Source organism: Rutilus rutilus, assembly GCF_951802725.1.
Source record: "Rutilus rutilus genome assembly, chromosome: 3".
NCBI classification, from domain to species: Eukaryota; Metazoa; Chordata; class Actinopteri; order Cypriniformes; family Leuciscidae; genus Rutilus; species Rutilus rutilus.
This window is the reverse complement of record NC_140211.1, coordinates 3,041,752-3,063,015: the sequence shown is the minus strand read 5'-3', so window position 1 is coordinate 3,063,015 and position 21,264 is coordinate 3,041,752. Positions and strand designations below refer to the sequence as shown.

Here is a 21,264-nt window from a genome sequence, read left to right as displayed (position 1 = left end):
AGACAGAAACATCAGACTCAGGACAGAAACACACGACCTCTAAAGTAAGAACATGTTCATTCTTCACACACAATTACACTTTCAGATGTTAATATTGTCTGAATAATTGCTAAAACTACTATTTTTTATTAATTAATTATTTTATTTATTTTTAATAACATGATCATGAGTTACTCATATTTGGGATTTTTAATGCGTTTCTTCCTCAGAAATGGACCAAACTCTATATCTGATTCTTCTTCTCATTGGTGAGTGTGTTTGGTGTATTATTTATGGTTTATAGTTTCATCAGGTTTGACCCTGTTATGAAAAGCATTAAATCAAACGCTCTCTTTCACAGCTCTCTGCTCCGTATCTGAATGTGTTCAGCGTCAGTATCACTTTATAAACGTGAGGAAGAACTGGACTGAAGCTCAGAGATTCTGCAGAGAGAATTACACAGATCTGGCCACCGTTGACAACATGAACGACATGAACGAGCTGAAGAAGAGTGTGAATGGTGGAGGTGTTCAGTATGTCTGGATTGGGCTGAAGAAGACAGGTGTTGATAAATGGCAGTGGTCTTCAGGTGAACCTGCACTCTATCTGAACTGGGGACCTGGACAACATGATGGTGGAGATTGTGGAATGATGAAAAATGGACAATTTCATGATTTGCCATGTAGTGAAAATCATCATTTCATCTGCAACAACAGTGAGTGCAGCTGTTTACAATTACAACAACCGTTCATGCACCATATACCAAATATAACGGCTCCACAACATTTTCTACTAACACACACACAGCATTAATTTATAAATGAAAGGTAGCGTAGGCAATTTCCGAGAGGCTAGCAATATCAAGCTAGCTTTGAAAGCATGAGATCCCACTTTCCCTTCAGAGTCTCCAAACCCACGGCTCCTTTAAAACACACGAACACACACAGCAGAGTCGGCTAAGCATCAAGAGAGACAGCTTCAAATTAACCTTAATCAACAGCGTCTCTTTTTTTTTTTCACCTGGGGTAGTTATTTTCATGTTTTGCTTTTGGATTTATTATAAAATAGCTGTAATATCAAATTATTAATTCTAATGAAATAATGCATTAAATACTTTTAAATATTTTTAGATTTAAATATTCAAATTCAAAAAAAGAAAAAAGATTCAAATTTTAAAACACTGCTTTAAAAAGTGCACATGAAAAAAAGTGTGCTTTAAAAAATGATCTTTAAAGCTGCTAAAATTACCCAGACTTGTTTTCTTATTCTCGTCTATGTTGATGCAGGTCTATGAATATCTCAAACCTCAAATTATATTAACAGCGTGATGTAATAATGTCAATGTAATAATAGTCCATTAAAACAAAATCAATCATCAAAATACACTGCAACTACATTAAATGATAAATTACTAGTATACAGCACAAGTAAATATTTCTTTAGCCTCTCTTCAGGCTCTTAATCAAGTGTTCTGAAGAGGACACATAATGGACAAAAAGAAAGCACTTTAAAATCATCATAATGTTCAGAAATGTACTTCATGTCTTCCATTGCTGCTCTTGTTCACATCCAAACCATAAAGCAGCGCAAGAATAATGAACAAACTGATTCATGAAACAGTTTTTTTATTTTTTTTATTTTTTATTGTTTTGATTCTTTTCTTAAAGCGAACACAGGACTCGTCTTTGTCAATCAGACGAAGAACTGGAGAGACGCTCAGAGTTTCTGCAGACAGAATCACACTGATCTGGTCAGTGTGAGGAACCAGAATGAGAATCAACAGGTTAAGGATTTCATTAGTGGTCTTCAGTTATCAGGATCATGGATCGGTCTGTTCAGAGACTCATGGCAGTGGTCAGATCAGAGTAACTCCTCTTTCAGATACTGGGATCCTACTCAACCTAATAATGCTGGAGGTGTTGAAAACTGTACAGTGATCGAACACAATGCTCAGGGTCAATGGCATGACATCTCTTGCAACAACCAATATCCTTTTGTGTGTCATGAAGGTGAGCAGATCCTCACAAACACACACACTCCATCCATCACCTCCAGATATCTTAAAGCTCACGCTACATGTCTGACATGACAGATTCCTCCACAGTGTTTGTTCTGCATGTTGTTTTTGATCAGTCTCTCTCTAGTTCTCTTACGAGAGGTTCTCTCGTATTGCGTAAGCTAGCTTACGCTGCGGGAAAGTCTCCTTTCTCGAGATACTGAAGCCAAAAATTATCCTTAATTTTTAAAATCTTGTCAACGCAGTGCGGCAGCCTGCAGACCTAGGGCAGGCGAATCGCGTGCCCATTGGCTGCTCTGCGGCAACTGCAGCAGCCTATGGCTGAGCCTTGCGCATGACGTCACGTCCAATGAGCGCGCTTGGCGCGCTTAGTGCGTCACAGCCCGTCATTAGGGGTGTGGCTTAGCGTATATAAGCAAGGAACAGAGGCTGCTTCGCTGATTTCTGTCTCTTCAGCGAAGCTCTTCGCATCGCTGATCTCTGAGGAAGCCGCCGTCGAATCAAGCGACCAGCAAGCCGAAGGATTTCAGCCTGAGGACGTCGGCCGCTCCCCGCCTTCAGCCTTCCCTGCCTGCTACGCTATCCGGCACATATATCCTTTTCTTGCTCTGTGTTGTGTGTTTTGTGTGTCCGCCGCGACACACTTGCATCTAAAAGAGCGCGAGACCACGCAGGACTCTCTCTGAGGGCGGCTGCGAACAGTGTGAGGAGTTACCGATGTTACGGGCTCGACTCGCTAAATTTGAAGAACCTCCACCTTCTCCGGCCACTTCTTCCGGGCCACGTAAAAAGAAACGTCGCTCTCAAAGGCCGCCGGAACTGGACGCTACAGCTGAAGGCTCGCCGGAACCTCCCCCGCGAGCCTCGCTCTCTCCTTCCCCCCCACCCTTCACCGACGCGCAGCGGCCGGCCTCTGCCCGCACTGCCGTCGTTCTGGGGGATGATGCAGATGATGTCGCCGACAGCTGCTCTCTGCTCGCGTCTGACAGCGAGGAGTGGTCGGGCTCTCACCGCTCCGCCCCCTCGACTTTGGAGTCTACCAGAACCCGCGCTAGTGTCGACGGGGAGCTTCTCCGCCTCCTCACTCAAGCGGTCGAGAGAATGGGACTGGATTGGTCCCCACCCAAGGAGCCGGAGCCCAATCGCCTTGACGGATGCTTTCTACCTAGCCGCCGCCCTGTGCCTGCCTCTAGGTCAGCACCCTTCCTGCCTGAGCTCCACGCTGAGCTCTCTAAATCCTGGAACGCTCCGTTCTCCACCAGACTCCGCTCGCCAGTCTCCTCGGCTCTCTCCCAGGTGGACGGGGCCGCCGAGAACAGCTATAACGGTATCCCCGCCGTTGAGGAAGCTGTGGCAACGCACCTTTGCCCGCCGTCTGCTAGATGGCGCTCAAAGTCTGCCCTGCCGTCTAAAGCCTGCAGGACCACCTCAGCTCTCGCCGGCCGCGCTTTCGCCGCCTCCGGCCAGGCTGCTTCCGCCCTGCACTCTATGGCCATTCTTCAGATCCTTCAAGCCGACCTCCTCCGTGAACTGGACGAGAAGGGCTCGGGTCAGTCTGCCTTAACTGATCTGCGCAGCGCTACGGATCTTGCGCTCCGCGCTACCAAGACCGCCGCTCAAGCCATCGGCAGATCCATGGCCGCGCTCACCGTCATCGACAGACATCTATGGTTGACGCTCGCGGACATGAGTGAGTCAGAGCGCGCCGTATTTCTTAACGCACCACTCTCGCCCACCGGCCTCTTTGGCCCTGCGGTCAGCGGAATTGTGGATCGTTTCTCCGAAGTACAGAAGGCGTCGCAGGCCATGAACCTTTTCCTGCCCCTCCGTTCGAGCCCAGCCACAGGCCGCCCTCAATCTCAGCCTCCTGTGCGCAGCTCTAATCAGCGCTCTTCCCGGCCTCCCAGCGCTTCGCAGCGTCGCCAGGGCAGTCGCCCTAGGTCGCGCTCGACCAGCCGTCACAGACCGCCGCCCCCCCCCCGGGGCCCGCGGCCCAAGATTGCGTTGAAGCCCGAGCCCGCGAAGTCCTCCTAGCATCCGCAAGGAGGAAAAGATGGTTGAGTCCCGCTACGGCCGGACCGCCATCAAAACGCACAGCTCTGTCAGTCCCCTACGTCCAGGCTACTGCAGCAGCTCACACCGCAGCCAACGAGCCAGTAATAGCACTCGCTCGCCTGCACACAAACGCCGTTTTTACGGCGACCCAGATAAATCTCAAAAAGAGTATAAGTGCTTTAAGTGTAGAAAATGTGCCCACACCCATGTGCTCACTGCCTCACACAAGTACAGTCCCTATGGTAACGCGCTCAGAGCGCTCTCTCATAAAGCGGCCTCACACCGCTCGAGTACTAAATGTAGTAAATGTGCCCACACTCCCGTGCTCACACCTACTCGCTGCTCGCTCTGTCACTCAGTTACCTCAAGTTGCTACGGCTCAAGCCGCAGGGACATTAAGTGTAGAAAAAGTGCCCACTCCCGTGTGCTCACTGCCTCACACAGACGAGGTTCCCATGGCAACGCGTCCAGAGCGCTATCTCTTAAAGCGGAAACATTCCGCTCGAGCATCAAGTGTAGAAAATGTGCCCACAGCTTTGTGCTCACACCTGCCCACTGCCCGCTCTGCCAGACAGGTTGCAAACCTCATAAAACCTTCCAAACACTGGCCGTGTCATAAGTGCATATCCCGCGCCAGCTCACGAGCACGCGCACCCACTTTCAGACACCATAATCCCCACGCCGCTCTCGCGTCTGGGATATCTGACAGCAGTTCACGCTCCATCATCCGAGATCGAGCTACTAAAATCTGCACAGCCGGCCAGCCCTGTTCTTCTTCTGCCCACGTGTCCGAGCATCGGCGGCGCGCGCGCCGCCCCATCCTCTCTGATACAGGTTCCCCATCCCGTGCAACGCGGCGATCTGAACCCAGAGACCATTCGACCCCTAGCCATGCATGCAAAAGTATGGGAGGCTATTCGGGGCGCGTCAAAATGGGTGCTCAACATCATAAGACACGGCTATTCGCTCCAATTTGCTCGTCGCCCTCCGCGCTTTATAGCGCAGACGGAAACGAAAGTGAGTTTGGAAACAGCGCATTTGCTTCAAGCAGAAATAGCGAAGCTGCTGCGAAAAGGGGCCATAGAACAGGTTCATCCTTCCTTGAGCGAGTCAGGCTTCTACAGCCGTTACTTCCTCGTTCCCAAGAAGGACGGAGCGTTAAGACCTATTTTAGATCTGAGACATCTGAACAAGGCTCTCATGAAACGGCCGTTCAAGATGATTACAACCAGACAGATCCTTGCGCAGATCCGCCCAGGAGACTGGTTTATCTCTCTCGATCTGAAAGACGCGTATTTCCAGATCCAGATAACTCCCCGTCACAGGCCATTCTTGAGATTCGCCTTCGACGGTCGAGCTTATCAATACACAGTCCTGCCGTTCGGCCTGTCTTTAGCACCCCGTACATTTACGAAATGCATGGACACGGCTCTCGCTCCCCTGAGGAGTCAGGGAATGCGAATTCTGAACTATCTGGACGACTGGCTCGTTATAGCGCAGTCAGAGACAGAACTTGTGTCTCACAGAACAGCGCTTCTCAGCCATCTGGAAAGCCTGGGTCTAGCGGTCAATTGGACCAAGAGCTCGCTCTCGCCCCGTCAGTCAATTTCCTTTTTTGGAATAGAACTGGACTCAGTGGCGATGACAGCCAGATTGTCGGAGCAGCGCGCGCGCCGCATCCAGCGCCTCGCTGCATCCTTCAAAGAAGGCAATCGGGTTCCCCTGAAAGCATTTCAGCGCGTCCTGGGGCATATGGCCTCAGCTGCAGCAGTGCTTCAGCTGGGTTTACTGCGCATGCGCCCGCTTCAACGCTGGCTGAGAGCGCACGTATCCCATCGAGCCTGGGCGAACGGCGGCTCGCTAATCAGAGTGACTCAGGTCTGTGTTTCAGCCCTGCAGCCCTGGCTAGCAGCCGAATGGTATCACACTGGAGTGACTATGGGAGTGATCTCACACCGGAAAGTTGTCTCAACAGATGCGTCCAACCTAGGTTGGGGAGCGCTCTTCGAAGGCAGACCGGTCTATGGCCGCTGGTCAGACCAGGAGAATCTCCTAAACATAAACTGTCTAGAGATGCTCGCGGTCGAGAAAGCGCTCATGCACTTCCTCCCATTCCTCCATGGTCACCATGTTCTAGTCCGCACGGACAACACATCAGTAGTGGCCTATGTGAACCGCCAGGGCGGTGTCAGATCAAAGAAGCTCTGCGCCCTGACGGAACGCCTCCTCGTATGGGCTCAGCACTCTCTGCGCTCTCTGAGAGCAGCGCATGTGCCTGGCCATCTGAATGAGGGTCCCGACAGACTGTCCAGGGACAACGTTCCCCCTGGGGAGTGGTCTCTACACCCCCAAACAGTCCAGTCGCTGTGGCACCGCTTTGGCAGAGCGAAAGTCGACCTCTTTGCGTCAAAAGACAACGCACACTGCCCAGTATTCTTTTCAAAGAGCGAGGACGCGCTGGCCCAGACATGGCCCAGCGGCCCGCTATATGCGTTTCCACCGGTCTCTCTGCTGCCTCAGGTCATCGAGAGAGTCAGGAAAGCGCGCCACACAGTGCTCCTCATAGCCCCGTTCTGGGAGAACCAAGCTTGGTTCCCGGAACTCATACAATTGGCAGACTCAGCCCCTTGGCCGATTCCGGTGCGGAGAGACCTTCTCTCTCAAGCCCGCGGCTCGATTTGGCATCCCCACCCAGAGCACTGGTCTCTGCATTCGTGGAGCCTCAACAATTACATGCTGATCTACCAGAAGGGGTGATGAACACGATCATACAATCTAGAGCCGCCTCCACGAGGCGGCTCTACACGTCTAAATGGTCGGTGTTTAACAAATGGTGCACTACCAGAGGGCTCAATCCACAGACATGTGGGGTCTCACAAGTATTGTGCTTCCTTCAAGAGCTACTGGACGCGGGCAGGTCCCCCTCCACGCTCAAAGTCTATGTCGCGGCCATTTCAGCGCTCTCTGTCTCAGAGCCGGGCCGCGCATTAGGAAGGAACGAGTTTGTCATCCGCTTCCTTAGAGGAGCGAGGAGGATGAACCCCCCGCGACCCCCTTCGGTTCCTATGTGGGATCTTTCACTGGTCTTAGACGCACTGAAAGCACATCCCTTTGAACCCTTAGAAACTGTGGATATGAAACACCTCACGCTCAAAACCGTTTTTCTGATAGCACTGTCTTCAGTAAAACGTGTTGGAGACCTTCACGCGTTATCCACTAACGCTGCGTGCCTCGAGTTCGGACCCAATGACTCTAAAGTTATTCTCAGACCGAGGCATGGGTATGTCCCCAAAATTTTGGGCACTCCCTTCAGAGCGCAGGTCATTTCTCTTTCAGCCCTGCCGAATGCTGGCTGCGAGGCAGATAGTAATCTCCTCTGCCCAGTTAGGGCGCTGAGAAGCTATATTTCACGCTCCACCGCCTTCAGGCGTTCAGAGCAGCTCTTTGTTTCGTTTGGTGGGCGCACCAAGGGTCTCGCCGCCTCGAAACACACCCTATCCAGATGGATAGTTGACGCTATCGCAGCTGCTTACACATCTAAAAACCTGCAGTGCCCTTTGGGCATTCGGGCGCACTCCACCAGAGGCATGGCCTCATCGTGGGCGTGGTCCAGTGGGATTCCCATTCATGACATTTGTGCAGCGGCAGGCTGGGCCTCCCCCTCCACATTTGTTAGGTTTTACAACCTGGAAGTTCCCGCTTTGCAGGCCAAAGTGTTATCAGTCTAAGTCTCGCGTAGCCAGCCCACTGTCTGTGCGCGGGCTATGTTGCTGATTTAGCTCTACTGGTTGAGCTGCACTATGTGGAAGTATCAGTTGGACCGGCTGTGCCGCTCCCTGTCCCATATTATGTGCTTGTGTACTGTGGTATCTCGGCCGCCCAGCTCCGCTTCGCGTTCCCTGGGCTCCCCATGGGATTCATTCAGGATGCTGGGCGCGCGCACGGCGTTGACAAGGGTGTTCCCGCAGCGTAAGCTAGCTTACGCAATACGAGAGAACCTCTCGTAAGAGAACGTACTCGGTTACTAACGTAACCTCTGTTCTCTCTAGAGAGGGAACGAGTATTGCTTAACCCGCCGTGCTCTCGCCACGAGCTCATTTCGCTTCATGCGACAGAAACCAGCGAAGCAGCCTCTGTTCCTTGCTTATATACGCTAAGCCACACCCCTAATGACGGGCTGTGACGCATTAAGCGTGCCAAGCGCGCTCATTGGACGTGACGTCACGCGCAAGGCTCAGCCATAGGCTGCTGCAGTTGCCGCAGAGCAGCCAATGGGCACGCGATTCGCCTGCCCTAGGTCTGCAGGCTGCCGCACTGCGTTGACAAGATTTAAAAAATTAAGGATAATTTTTGGCTTCAGTATCTCGAGAAAGGAGACTTTCCCGCAGCGTAAGCTAGCTTACGCAATACTCGTTCCCTCTCTAGAGAGAACAGAGGTTACGTTAGTAACCGAGTACGTTTTTGCTTGTGGTTTGTTTTGTGTCCAGATAAACTGATTCTGATCAACGAGACTCTGACGTGGCCTGAAGCTCTGAGATACTGCAGACAGAATTATACGGATCTGGTCTCGGTTCATTCAGAGGAGATGCAGCGTCGTGTGATGAATGTGGTTAAACGTGCGTCTACTGAGGCGGTGTGGTTGGGTTTACGTCACTCCTGCACTGTGGGCCTCTGGTTCTGGGTGAGCGGAGAGACCGTGTGCTATCAGAACTGGGCTCCAGGGAACGGCACAGGAGACGAGGACTGTGAGTCTGGAGTGAGATCTGGAGCAGTTCAGTCTGGAGGAGATCAGCGCTGGATCAGCCGTCCTGAACACGACAAACTCAACTTCATCTGCAGCAGATCTGAGGAGTGAAGGATGTGTTTGTGTTCTTACATAACTGGCGAATGTTTTTTTTAACTGGCAAAAGCCTTTTTGTATTGTTTTAATCATCAGATAATGTGCTTGGATCAGAACACTGAAATTCATTTCTGTAATTTAAAAGTATCATATGATTCTTTTCTCTATCAGTGTAATGTTCTTTGGGTATTTAAAATACTAATGTGCACTATATGTTTTAAAGACCCCATGACATCAACATGAGTTTTTATTTGTGACTGTTCAGTCAAACATACTTGCTGTTAAATAGAAATGATTCGAGGATGTGGCTCAAAGCATATTTATAAGGAAAATAAAAGCAAAGCACAAGCCACGTCAGTTGATTTCATGGGATCTTGTTATTCTGGTGGTGTGGCTTCTTTCTTCTCCTCACTCCTGTGTTTTGCACTAGTCATATATTTGCAAATTACTTGTTTAAAATATGATTATGAGCATCTATATGTGTCTCAATAAAATGAAATATGGTTTATTCTTATTGGTTAGCAGACCATCACCTGCTGTTAGCATTCCATTGACTCCCATTCATTTTGGCGTCACTTTGACAGCGAATAACTTTACATCTGAGGCGTTTAAAGACTCCATTTGTCCATTATGTATTTCTAAAGAAACACGACAATGTATAAAAGGCTCCATTACCTTGTATCTTACGTTATGGCCCCGTAGAAGCAGTTTTTGTAAAAGTAGGCTAACGATTGCGTCATAAACACGCGACTCTCTGGAAATTACCATATAGACAGGAGGAGAAGCTCGCAGTCAGTCGGGGGGACGTGGAGGCATAAAGTCCGATAAAGTCGATGGAGAAGCCCATAGAGAGCCATAAAGTTTCTCCTGCTCCTCGCTCATGCTCCTACTCACACTCTCCGTTTCTGCAAGTTTCGGAAGGGAATGATTCAGATTTATCTTGGCACAGCTCCTAGAAGACAGACGGGTTGCTCACGTCATGCACGGGGTGACCCACATGACGACCTGACGTGACTTCAGCGTCTTGAAATTAGCTCATTTTTAACCATGCAAGAATCCAAGCTGATGTGTAAAGGCTATAAATGGACATTAAAGGCAATACATATATATATATATATATATATATATATATATATATATATATATATATATATATATATATATATTATATTATACACCTAAAACAACACACTAAAAAACAAAACGCTGTAGCCTACTTGAATAAGCCTTTTACAGTTTTTCTGAATTGCTAAAACACTAAACTATCAGGGGGTGGTGTGGCGCAATGGATAAGACACATGCCTTTGGTGTGAGAGACCCGGGTTCGAATCCACTGTGAGACACCAATGTGTCCCTGAGCAAGACACTTAACCCCTAGTTGCTCCAGAGGCGTGCGACCTCTGACATATATAGCAATTGTAAGTCGCTTTGGATAAAAGCGTCAGCTAAATGAATAAATGTAAATGTAAATGTAAACTCCATCCTCTGAACCAAATTATCAATAGCCTAAACCAATTTGTCGAATAAATCACTATTTCTGCAAAACCTTAAACAAGTTCAGTTAGACACTGTTGCAAATCTCCTGCACTCTTTTTTCAAAACTCTAAACACACTGGCCCTCATTTATCAAAAGTGCTTACACCAAATTTCCAGCGTACACCTGGCGTACACCCAAAACCACGGTGACTTTGAGATTTATCAATATGATGTTTTATTAACAAGGTTCGGGAAGAGCACGTTCAGATAATTAACACAAGCGGAAAGCACTCAGCAATCAATGGTGAGAGGTATAAATACTCAGCAGTCTCACCTCATTCCATTGACAGTTTTTGCAGCATCCCTCCACCACCCCTTCTCCACACTTCTAGTACTAAACACTTACATACGGGGGAGTACTCTGGGTTCGGGCTGAACTCCGAGCTCGGAGCCCTCCCTCCGGACAGCACGCCATATACGCATTAAACTTACCCATTCAAATTATATGTAAGTGTGAACTCGTGAAATGGACGTTGGCGTACGGCACGCTCAAATCCTACGCCAGCTCAGGAGGTGGTGTACGCACGTTTTGAGTGCGGGAATGCGCAGAAAAACTATTCTTAACACCACAAAACGCACTGACAAACTAAAAGATATGATAGGTTATGACCCACTGTAAAAAAACAACAACATAGGGATGTTAACCGATGACCGTTTGACCGATGGTTGACCGTATCAACCGATTAAAGTTGTCGGTAGTCGGTTAAAAAAAAAATCTCTAAATTAGACAGTGGACTAAACGATAGGCTACAGTTAGCCATCTCATTCCGAGATCTTTTTGTGTGAAGTGAACAAATCTGGTTTGGTTTTCTGTGTCTCTGTTCTCGCGATCTTCGCAGTAGTGAACGCGCCGGAGAGAAATACACATTTCATACAGATTCTACATCATTTTATTTTGTTTTGAATGGTTCTGTTTAAAAGTAGAGATTTCTGTAGATAATAGATATATTTCTATTTTTTTTAGGTGTGTGAGGCGATCAGTCTACCTTATACGTTGAGTTTCGGTTCATGTATGATAGCTTAACGTTATCCAGTTCAGGCGCTGGCGCCTCCGTGATTATCTCTGCTATTTAGGCATTAAATCCAGAAAATTGGATAATGAAACACTGATTAAAATTAAGATACAATTAATACAAAACGAAATTCGCTTTAAAGAAAGGCTTTGTGCTTTCTGTTTGAGGTCTCTGTGAAAGTTTTAAAGCATGCCGCTTTCAGAGCGGTCGCATCCGTTATGGATAACTGTCACGTAACATTGTTTTTTCTTCATAAATGCGAACACGAAAAATAAAAGACAAAATACTTTTTTAAAAAGACAACCATCCACAACTTTAACACTCCAGGCAAAGTATACCTCTTTTTTTTGTTCAGTAATAAAAACCCTTTCAATGACAAAAAAAAATTAAATAATTCAGACTGACAAAATAATAAAAATGACATTCTTCTTCTTTTAAATAATAATAATAATAATACAAATAATAATAATAAGGACATTCTTCTTCTAAATAACAATAAGCGTCATTAATAATAAAAATCATAAATAATAAGAAGAATACTACAAATTGTCATGCAATTATTAATGTGAATGAATGGTACTCCACATCACATCATCATCATTATTGTTCACCCCAATACATGTGACGTGATACGAAATTAAATGCTAATTGTTTCAAAACACGTGCTGTAAAATAATGCATTGTGATAGGTCATTTGCTCATCCAACGTCGGAGAAGTTTCTCTTCTTTGCCGTCTTCCGTGTGTCCATGGCGTAAAATGAGGGCGTGGGGGGAGCGGAGACTTGAATATATAGGGGCGTGTTATTCTAATGACGCTCGTTTTCAGCCGCGGCATTTATCAAGGGCAGGTATTGCGTACACCTGGATTTCAAAGGTACGCACAGCTTCATAAATCAGGCGATGAGAGGAGTGTAAGCATAATCTTACGCCAATATATACGCCCATTTCTACGCAAAAATGATAAATGAGGGCCATTGTCACTTATTAAAACACATATCGCACTGAGATACATTTGTGTCGCTAAACACAAGAGGCAAAACTTCACACACAACGATTCAAAATTGTTCACACTGATTTCAAATGATGTGATCAAACCAACCGTATAATATGAGCCAGTTCAGAGTGTACAGCTGACACAAGTGCACTGATGATATGAACAATATATGGAAACAGCCTGAGAGGGAGAGGAGGAAGAGTACAGGAGTACGTTTAAAATCAACGTCAAAAAGCAACAAAATACACCATATAAAATAATGCACAATGAAAGATTTATGCAAATATTAAATTAAAAGCTACCCTAAAAAAGTAGTTTTAAGGTAAGATTTAAAAATGTGAAGAGATTTGTGACAAGTGCTGAATATACAGACATTCAATAGTCTACTATTCAATACTCAGTAAAATACTATACTTGCAGTGCATACAGTACATACAATATGTTCACCTTATCAGTTGTTACAATGTTTACTGTATACAATATTATTATTTTCTGTAACGGTTTGGATGCTTTGTTCTCCTTTTTTATGTAGCGTCTAATGAATGATTTGTAGTGCTTATTTTACTGACTCGTGTGTATGATCTGAAAGCATTGTTTGATTTTTAGCACAGCAATTGCTTGACTTTTTAAAGAAGAGTCAATGGTTTTGTGAGTTTAGTTTGAAAATTTGGATTTGTGTTTACATGTTTTCTGAATTGCTAAAACACTAAACCCCATTCTCTGAACCAAATTCTCAATAGCCTAAACCAATTTTTATGTAAAACATTAAAGCTGCTCTAAGCGATGTTGGGTGACGTCACTTCTTGTTGACGTTTAAAGTACAAAACAGAGGCTAGCTCGACCCTCCCTCCTCCTCATCCGCGCACTAACCCCCCAAACCACACCCCCAAATCCTTCTTGTCGGTTATTGGCTGGAACAGTTTGTTATGTGTCGTGGTGCAGGTTGGCCCAGTTTGTTTTTGTTGCCTATTGTGGAGCCTGTGGTGTCTACAGAGACCGCGTGTCTTTACAGTGTGTTCAGGGGACAGGCAGCCGATAGTGAGGAGATGTTTGCTGTATGTGACCAAAAAAAAATTGGCCTAAAAAACGTGTGACATCGCTCAGAGCACCTTTAAGCAAGTTCAGATAGTTTAAAAACTGTTTGCAAAACTCTAAACACATTCTCACTCACTAATACACATTTCTCACTGTGATGCACTTGTGTTTCAAAATACATTGACAATATAAATAATTTAATTAAGGAAATAACATGCCTTTATAATATCATGCTTCATATTTTTCTCATGGTTATTTATACATGAAAATATACAGATGCTGTGGGTCCCTCAAAAGGGGATTGACTTTATAAACTAGAAAGCACTTTAAAGCATTAGTTCACCCAAATTTTCCATTCATCAGTTTTTCTCGATTGCTTAAACACTATAACCAGGCTTTTGAACTAAAATTTCAAAACCATAATGCCATTTATCAAAAAGCACACCCATTTCCCTAAACTATAAACACTATTCCCTGTTTTGACACATGGGTCAGATTTGTTGAACTGTCACTGCAAAACTCTACACACAAATCCCTTCATTTCTCATTGCCTAGACCATGTTGTCATTTAGAAAGCACTAGCATTCAATATTGTTCACTCAAGTCAGCACAGCTTCAGCTCAGTTAGCACACAATTACCCAGGTGGAAACACTAAGAGTCAAAATTTCAATCTTCAATAGATAGATAAAGGGGCCCAAATCAGTTTATTGAGTTTTGGAACAATGGATCCAGAAAGACATGAAGGAAGAGATCGAGGAGGGATAAGGAGGAAGGGAAAGGGCAAGGGCAAGAAGACAAGCAGTCTCAGATGAAATTCAAGCCACTCTAGTTGCCCATGTCTTAGTCAATGGTATGATATGAGGGAGGCTGGACTCCCCATGTCGAACCTTCCGGTCCAGCCCCTTCAATCATTGGGAGTTGAAACTCCTTTTCTTCCTATCAATTGGTAAGGCCAAATTTTAGTCGCTTTACCGTCACCTCGAGAACCTTCAGGGAGGTATGTGGTGGCAAACAAAATTCTATCACTGAATAAAAGACAAACATTTCCAATAGTCTTTGATGAGGTGTATTTTCTTGCAAGAAAAGGCCAGCAGTCGTACAGTAACACAGAGTGATACAGAGTGTGACAGTGAAGGTTGGCCATCCTTCATCCTTTATAGTCTTGACTCCCAGAATGTTATCTTTCTAGGCAAATGATGGTATTTCAACCATATGTGGAACATTCTTAGACGTGTCCATCATATTGTCTCCTTGAGTGGAGGCCCTCCTGTCACGACCAACACTCCTTACCATTCCAATACAATTCCATATTAGAATATGGTTTGTGTGTGCTCTTTTACTGTCATATGATGGTCATTGGTCACACACATCTTACAGTTTTTCTCGATTGCTTAAACACTATAACCAGGCTTTTGAACTAAAAATTCAAAACCATAATACCATTTATCAAAAAGCACACCCATTTCACTAAACTATAAACACTATTCCCTGTTTTGACACATGAGTCAAATTTGTTGAACTGTCACTGCAAAACTCTACACACAAATCCCTTCATTTCTCATTGCCTAGACCATGTTGTCATGTATAAAGCACTAGCATTCAATATTGTTCACTCAAGTCAGCACAGCTTCAGCTCAGTTAGCACACAATTACCCAAGTGGAAACACTAAGAGTCAAAATTGAACACACATCAATCAGATCCTTCAATAGATAGATAAAGGGGCCCAAATCAGTTTATTGAGTTTTGGAACAATGGATCCAGAAAGACATGAAGGAAGAGATCGAGGAGGGATAAGGAGGGATAAGGAGGAGGAGGAGGAAGGGCAAGAAGACATGCAGTCTCAGATGAAATTCAAGCCACTCTAGTTGCCCATGTCTTTGTCAATGGTATGACTATGAGGGAGGCTGGGCTACGAGTAAGGCCAAATTTGAGTTGCTTTACCGTCGCCTCGAGAACCTTCAGGGAGGTGTGGTGGCAAACAAAATTTTATCACTGAATAAGAAACAAACATTTCCAATAGTTTTTGATGAGGTTTATTTTCTTGCAAGAAAAGGCCAGCAGTCGTACAGTCACACAGAGCGGCTGCAGAGTGTGACAGTGAAGGGAGGGCATCCTTCATCCTTTATAGTCTTGACTCCCAGAATGTTATCTTTCTAGGCCAATGATGGTATTTGGAACATTCTTAGATGTGTTCATTATTGTCTCCTTGAGTGGATCGAGGCCCTCCTGTCACCTACCAACACTATTTACCATTCCAATACACTTCCATATTAGAATAAGGTTTGTGTGTGCTCTTTCACTGTCATATGATGGTCACACACATCTTACAGTAAATATGAAAAAAAAATAAAAAAATTGAGAGAAAAAAAAAGAGTAAATTTTTGTGTGTGTGTGTGTAGTACATGAATGAATAAAAATGTGCCAATGTATCCATTGGTTGTGACTTTTGTGCTCATCATGTGAAAAGGTTTGTGAGGGGGGAACCACAAGCAACATAACTTACCAGTTTTGGAAATGTTGTTTTGAATTTATTGCACCAGTGTGTTAGACTATGTTGTAGTGTGTGTGATTTTGAGGGCTTGTGTGTCCTGTCTGAGGCCAAAGTTTGGTTTTTCAGCAAGAGTGAATGGGTTTGAGTCTAGAGCTTCATTTTGACCTGAAAATAGGATGTTTGGGGAATTGGGTGAGACGTTATGGATTTGTGTTTACAGTTTTGAGAATATGAGGCATAGTTTCAAGAAATGTGTTTAAGCAATCGAGAAAAACTGTAGGCCTAATGTAAGTAAATATAAAAAAAAATTAGAGGAGAGAGTAAAAAAAAAAAAGTTAAAAAGTTAATAAATGAAAAATGTGTGTGTGTGTTGTACTGTGTAGTACATGAATGAATAAAAATGTGCCAATGTATCCATTGGTTGTGTCTTTTGTGTTCATCATGTGAAAAGGTTTGTGAGGGCGGGAACCACAAGCAACATAACTTACCAGTTTTGGAAATGTTGTTTTGAATTTATTGCAGTGAATTGGGTGAGACGTTATGGATTTGTGTTTACAGTTTTGAGAATATGAGGCATAGTTTCAAGAAACGTGTTTAAGCAATTGAGAAAAACTGTAATCTACTTTTATGATGGGTGGATGCGCTTTTTGGGGCTTCAAAATCTCAGTTACTATTCACTCCCATTATAAAGCTTGGAAGAGCCATGATATTTTTTAATTTAACTCTGATTGTGTGTGCTGACAAACTGCTGGGAGCTCCTCAGTGGTGAAACTCCTCCTCCTTCAATCAGTGGAGAACCAGGTGGAACAAATCTGAGGCTATCTGAGCGTGCCAGTACCTGGCTCTGTTGTTGTCTTTAGACCACAGTGAAAGGAGCATTTATAGCACCACTAGACCAAGGAAATTTCATCTTTGTCATCAAGGTGACTGTGCAAAACCAAGCCCTCCACAAAACAGTGAAGGACAGCCGGTAAGCGCCATATTGGCCATGTTTGGCTAGACTGACTTAAGCAGTGCAGTGCAAATGATACTCTGGAAAACACAGACTCTTAACTCTTGTTGACTTTGTTGGGACTTTTACTTGTCCCATGTTTGTAACTTCAAATGTTGTTTGGTTTTATCAAACAAGTGGGGTATAAAGGAAAAGTAAGAAAAGCCAAATTCTTTGTTTGACAAAGAATGTGTTTGAAATGGTTAAAAGTAATTTAAACTTTGTAGAAATCTTAATAAACCAAGTTCTTAATTTAGTAAAAAATGTATACTCTAAAGATCTTTGGCTAAAAATATAATGAGATCTATTAATTAACCTAAATATTTTGAAGGTAAAAAAGTTATTTGGCTAAAGATACTTGGTTAAAAGATAAGAAAATATACATTTTGAAAATTAAAATACCAACTGATTTGTTTTGGTAAAGCATATCTAGTTGTGTGGCTACAATGATACCTTAGAATAATTCTTTATTATGAAAATACTGCTTAACTACTGATTAGAATAAAAATGGAAACCTTGTAATAGCAGTAATGTGTTTATCTGAGGTGAATGTGAATAATTTTGTTTGGCTGTCAACTCAAATAATAATCTTGTATTTGTCATCTCTCTTTTGAGGTTTTTCACCTGTTTACTGCCAACCAAAGAATGGTAAATAAAAGACAAACAACTGATTCCATGGCTGTTTATTGAGTGAAATCCAGTTAAGATCTTCATGTGGAGGGACTGTCCTTTTCAAGTGGGGAATTGCACAAAAAATAGATCACAACTTGACAGTGAAAAACCGTCACTGAAGACTGGAGAAGGACCAGAAAAGTGACCACACGTGTCCATAGAGACAAATAAAGACTGTTCCCGCCCTGCTGCTGTGATTGAAATGGCTGATTCATTACTGTTGGAGCAGCTAAAGACCGCAAGGACATCAGCGAAGCGTCAGTTTTCCCGTCTGGCCAATAATGTGCTACGAATGCATACAATGATGTCAGAAGAGGAGCTCAGAGACATTTTTAAGAAGCTCACTGCAGAAGCTGGCAAAGTCCTGGAAGCCAACGATGATGTAGAGGGGCAATGTATTGAAGAAAACTCTGATGCAGAGGAGTTGAGCGAGCTGCAAAAGTCTGACTTGGTCAAAACAGCCAATGAGTGTGAGAGAAAACTGCAAGAGCTAAAGGACCTCATACAAAAGACATTGTGGGCCAATTTCGGGGAATATGAACTGACACAAGCAATTACAACAGCAGAGTCGCAAGCAGAAAACGTGGGAGCTGTGGACCCAAGTAAAAACCCAGATGCATATCTCTTCATGATCGGACAACTAGAGAAACTTGTGAAGGCTGCGAAAGAGGTGCATAAACATTGGAAGTGCTGGGCCCCCCCAGCAGAGCAACAACAGTTCCAGAGTCATATCAAAGGCCTTGAAACTATCCTGCCAAAACTCACAATAAGACAAGCAGACTTTACAGGGGCACACGTCAGAGAAGAAACCAGCAGATTGAGTACTACTTCAATCAGTTGTGTGGCCACACCAGCAATTAAATTAAAGCCAGCTGCCCTCCCAAAGTTTTCTGGCATCCGCCGAGAGTTTCACCGGTGGAAAAAAGATTGGGAAGCGCTCCAGATGCAGGGAGAACCTACTGGATCCAAAGAGGTTAAAAAGTTCCAACTTCTCGACAGTGTGGATGAGAAGACAATACGAGACCTCCGCCTTACAACTTACACAACTGCTGAGGAGGTTTTCCGGGTCTTGGAGAACCGCTTTGGAAATAAGACAACTATAGCCCTTGAGATAGTAGAAGAGCTCCAAAGACTCCAAGCAGTTAAAGGTAACCAGCCTAGGAGGATTGTTGAGCTCATCCAATCTGTAGAAAAAGCCCTAGTCGATCTGAACGAGCTTGGCAAGACCGGTGCTATAAAGAACCCTCTTGTAACAAAAACAATAGAGAGTAAACTTCCTGATGGCCTGAAGAAGGAATGGCTTCTTCATGTAGCTGGCAAAGGTGATGAAGCTGAAGAAGACAAGCGATTTGACTACCTCCTCAAATTTCTTCAAGGTCAAGAAGCCATCTATGAGAAGCTGGACGAACTGAGAGAGGAGGAACCAAAACCAAAATCTGAACCTCGGCAAGCTCGAACCAGAACCTCCACCCAACTAAGCAACCAGGCTCAAGGATGTGTGGTCTGCGGAGACGGCAAGCATAAGAAAAGGCTCTACTTCTGCCAAAAGTTTCGCACGCTTAAGCTGTCAGAGAAAAGAGATGCTGTCAGGAAGCTGGGAGCCTGCAAAAAATGCCTGGAGATTCACAATGAAGGTGACTACTGTAAATCAGAGTTCCTGTGCAGGAGGCCAGACTGCATAGAACAGCGTGCTGCAGAACACCACTATTACCTTTGCCCGAGAGCTGATCGGTCCAAAGGGAATGTCGTCCAGAGGTCCAACAATAACAGCAAAGTGGGAGGTGACACAAGAGAGCGTTACACCCAAGCCCAAGAAGAGTTCATTAAAAGTCTTTCACCTGAACTTACAGAGAAGTGTCGCAATGCCTTTTGCAACACTATAGCTAGAACCCCTCTTGTGTCCAACCAACCCAGCCTTCTAGCAGAGAATGGAATAGTGGAGTGGCCAGTCATCATGATGCTCTTAGAGGTCACGGCCAATGCAGGACAAAAAGTTGGGACTTTGATCGACCTGGCATCGGATACAAACTATATAACTCATGATGCAGCTGATCGTTTGAACCTTAGAAGTGAAGCCATAACCCTTGTTGTCCACGGTGTGGGAGGAATGAAAGTTCAAGTTACCACAAAACGGTACCTCCTAAAGATCCGGGTCCGCACAGAGCAAGGCAACTTCAGATCCCACCAACTCCTCTGTTATGGTTTGGACAGCATTGCAGATATCCACAAACATGTGACGGCCAAAAGACTCCAAAAGTTCTTTCCAGATGTCCCTCAAGATGAACTTGTGAGACCAAGACAGATACAGCTTTTGATAAGCCATAAGGAAGGGCGACTGGTCCCACAGAAAATACGCACCGTTGGGGACCTTGTACTATGGGATGGGCCATTGGGAAAGACAATTGCAGGGACACACCCTGGTCTGTTTGAAGAGGCTACAGTTACAGCACACCAGTCCAGAGCGCACTTCGCCAGGTCCATGAGAACAGCAGCATTGATGTATGAAGAACATATTTGCACCAAACCTACCATCAAGTCTTCTTGTTCTGCTGTTACCACTCGGGATTTTATTGAGTGGTGGAGATGGGATAGCATTGGCACCCCCTGCACCCCAAAATGTGGAGGATGTCGCTGCGGCAGTTGTCAACCTGGTGGCAAAGAAATGACTCTGGCTGAAGAAAGGGAGCTGGAAGTTGTAAAGGGTGGCCTGACTTATGTTGGTGCTGATGACCACAGTGATAGTCCACACTGGCATGCAAGATATCCATGGCTCATGGACCCATCTACATTGCCAAACAACAGAAAAGCAGTGGAGGCAACCTTCCTTAGAACAGAGAGACAGCTCGCCAAAGAACCACAGTGGAAAAAAGCCTATAGTGCTCAAGTCCACGAAATGGTTGACCGCCGGGCTGCAAAAAAGCTGACCAAAGAGGATCTAACCAACTGGAATGGACCTGTCTGGTATATTAGTCATCTTATCGCACCCAACCCCCAATCTGTTACAACTCCGGTAAGACTTGTCTGGAACAGCAGTCAGAAGTACAAAGGCCAAAGTCTCAATGACCTTCTGATGAAAGGCCCTGACGTTCTCAACTCGATCCGAGCTGTCCTCCTCAAGTTCCGCTAATGCTCCTTCGCCGCTCTAGGAGACATTAGAAAAATGTACAATTCTGTGTGGCTCGAGGAGAGGGAAGTCCATCTACACCGGTTCTTGTGGCGTGATTCAGAGGGCGATGAGCTAGAACAATACGCCATAACCAGAGTGAATATCGGGGACAAGCCAGCAGGTTGCATAGCACAACTTGCCATGAGGGAGACGGCTAACCTGCCTCAATTCAGCCACCTCACAGATGAATGCCAAGTATTACATGAGCACAGCTACGTCGATGACATCTTGACATCCCACAACTGCTGTGAAAGACTTAAAGTCATCACAAAGAATGTGGAGCTGATTCTAAAAGCAGGAGGGTTTGCACTGAAGCCTTGGGTCTTCTCAGGCCAAGGTAAAGGAGAAAGAGAAAAGGCATCACCAAATATTGTTGTCCTGCCGAACCAGCTTAAGGAGGAAGACAACAAGGCGCTCGGTCTCGGCTACATTGTGGATGAAGACATGTTGCATGTCATGGTAAGGGTCAACTT

The 21,264-nt window shown here is 45.1% G+C and overlaps 1 protein-coding gene across 1 annotated transcript; it reads left to right on the top strand.

Moving 5' to 3' along the window:
- LOC311287367 (C-type mannose receptor 2-like) lies at positions 1-9,419 on the top strand. Its single transcript, XM_084404157.1, has 5 exons — positions 1-44; positions 210-248; positions 341-694; positions 1,647-1,988; positions 8,539-9,419. The coding sequence occupies exons 2-5, from the start codon at positions 212-214 to the stop codon at positions 8,904-8,906; spliced, it is 1,101 nt and encodes a 366-aa protein (XP_084260283.1). The 5' UTR covers positions 1-44; positions 210-211; the 3' UTR covers positions 8,907-9,419.
- Positions 9,420-21,264: the final 11,845 nt, after the last annotated feature.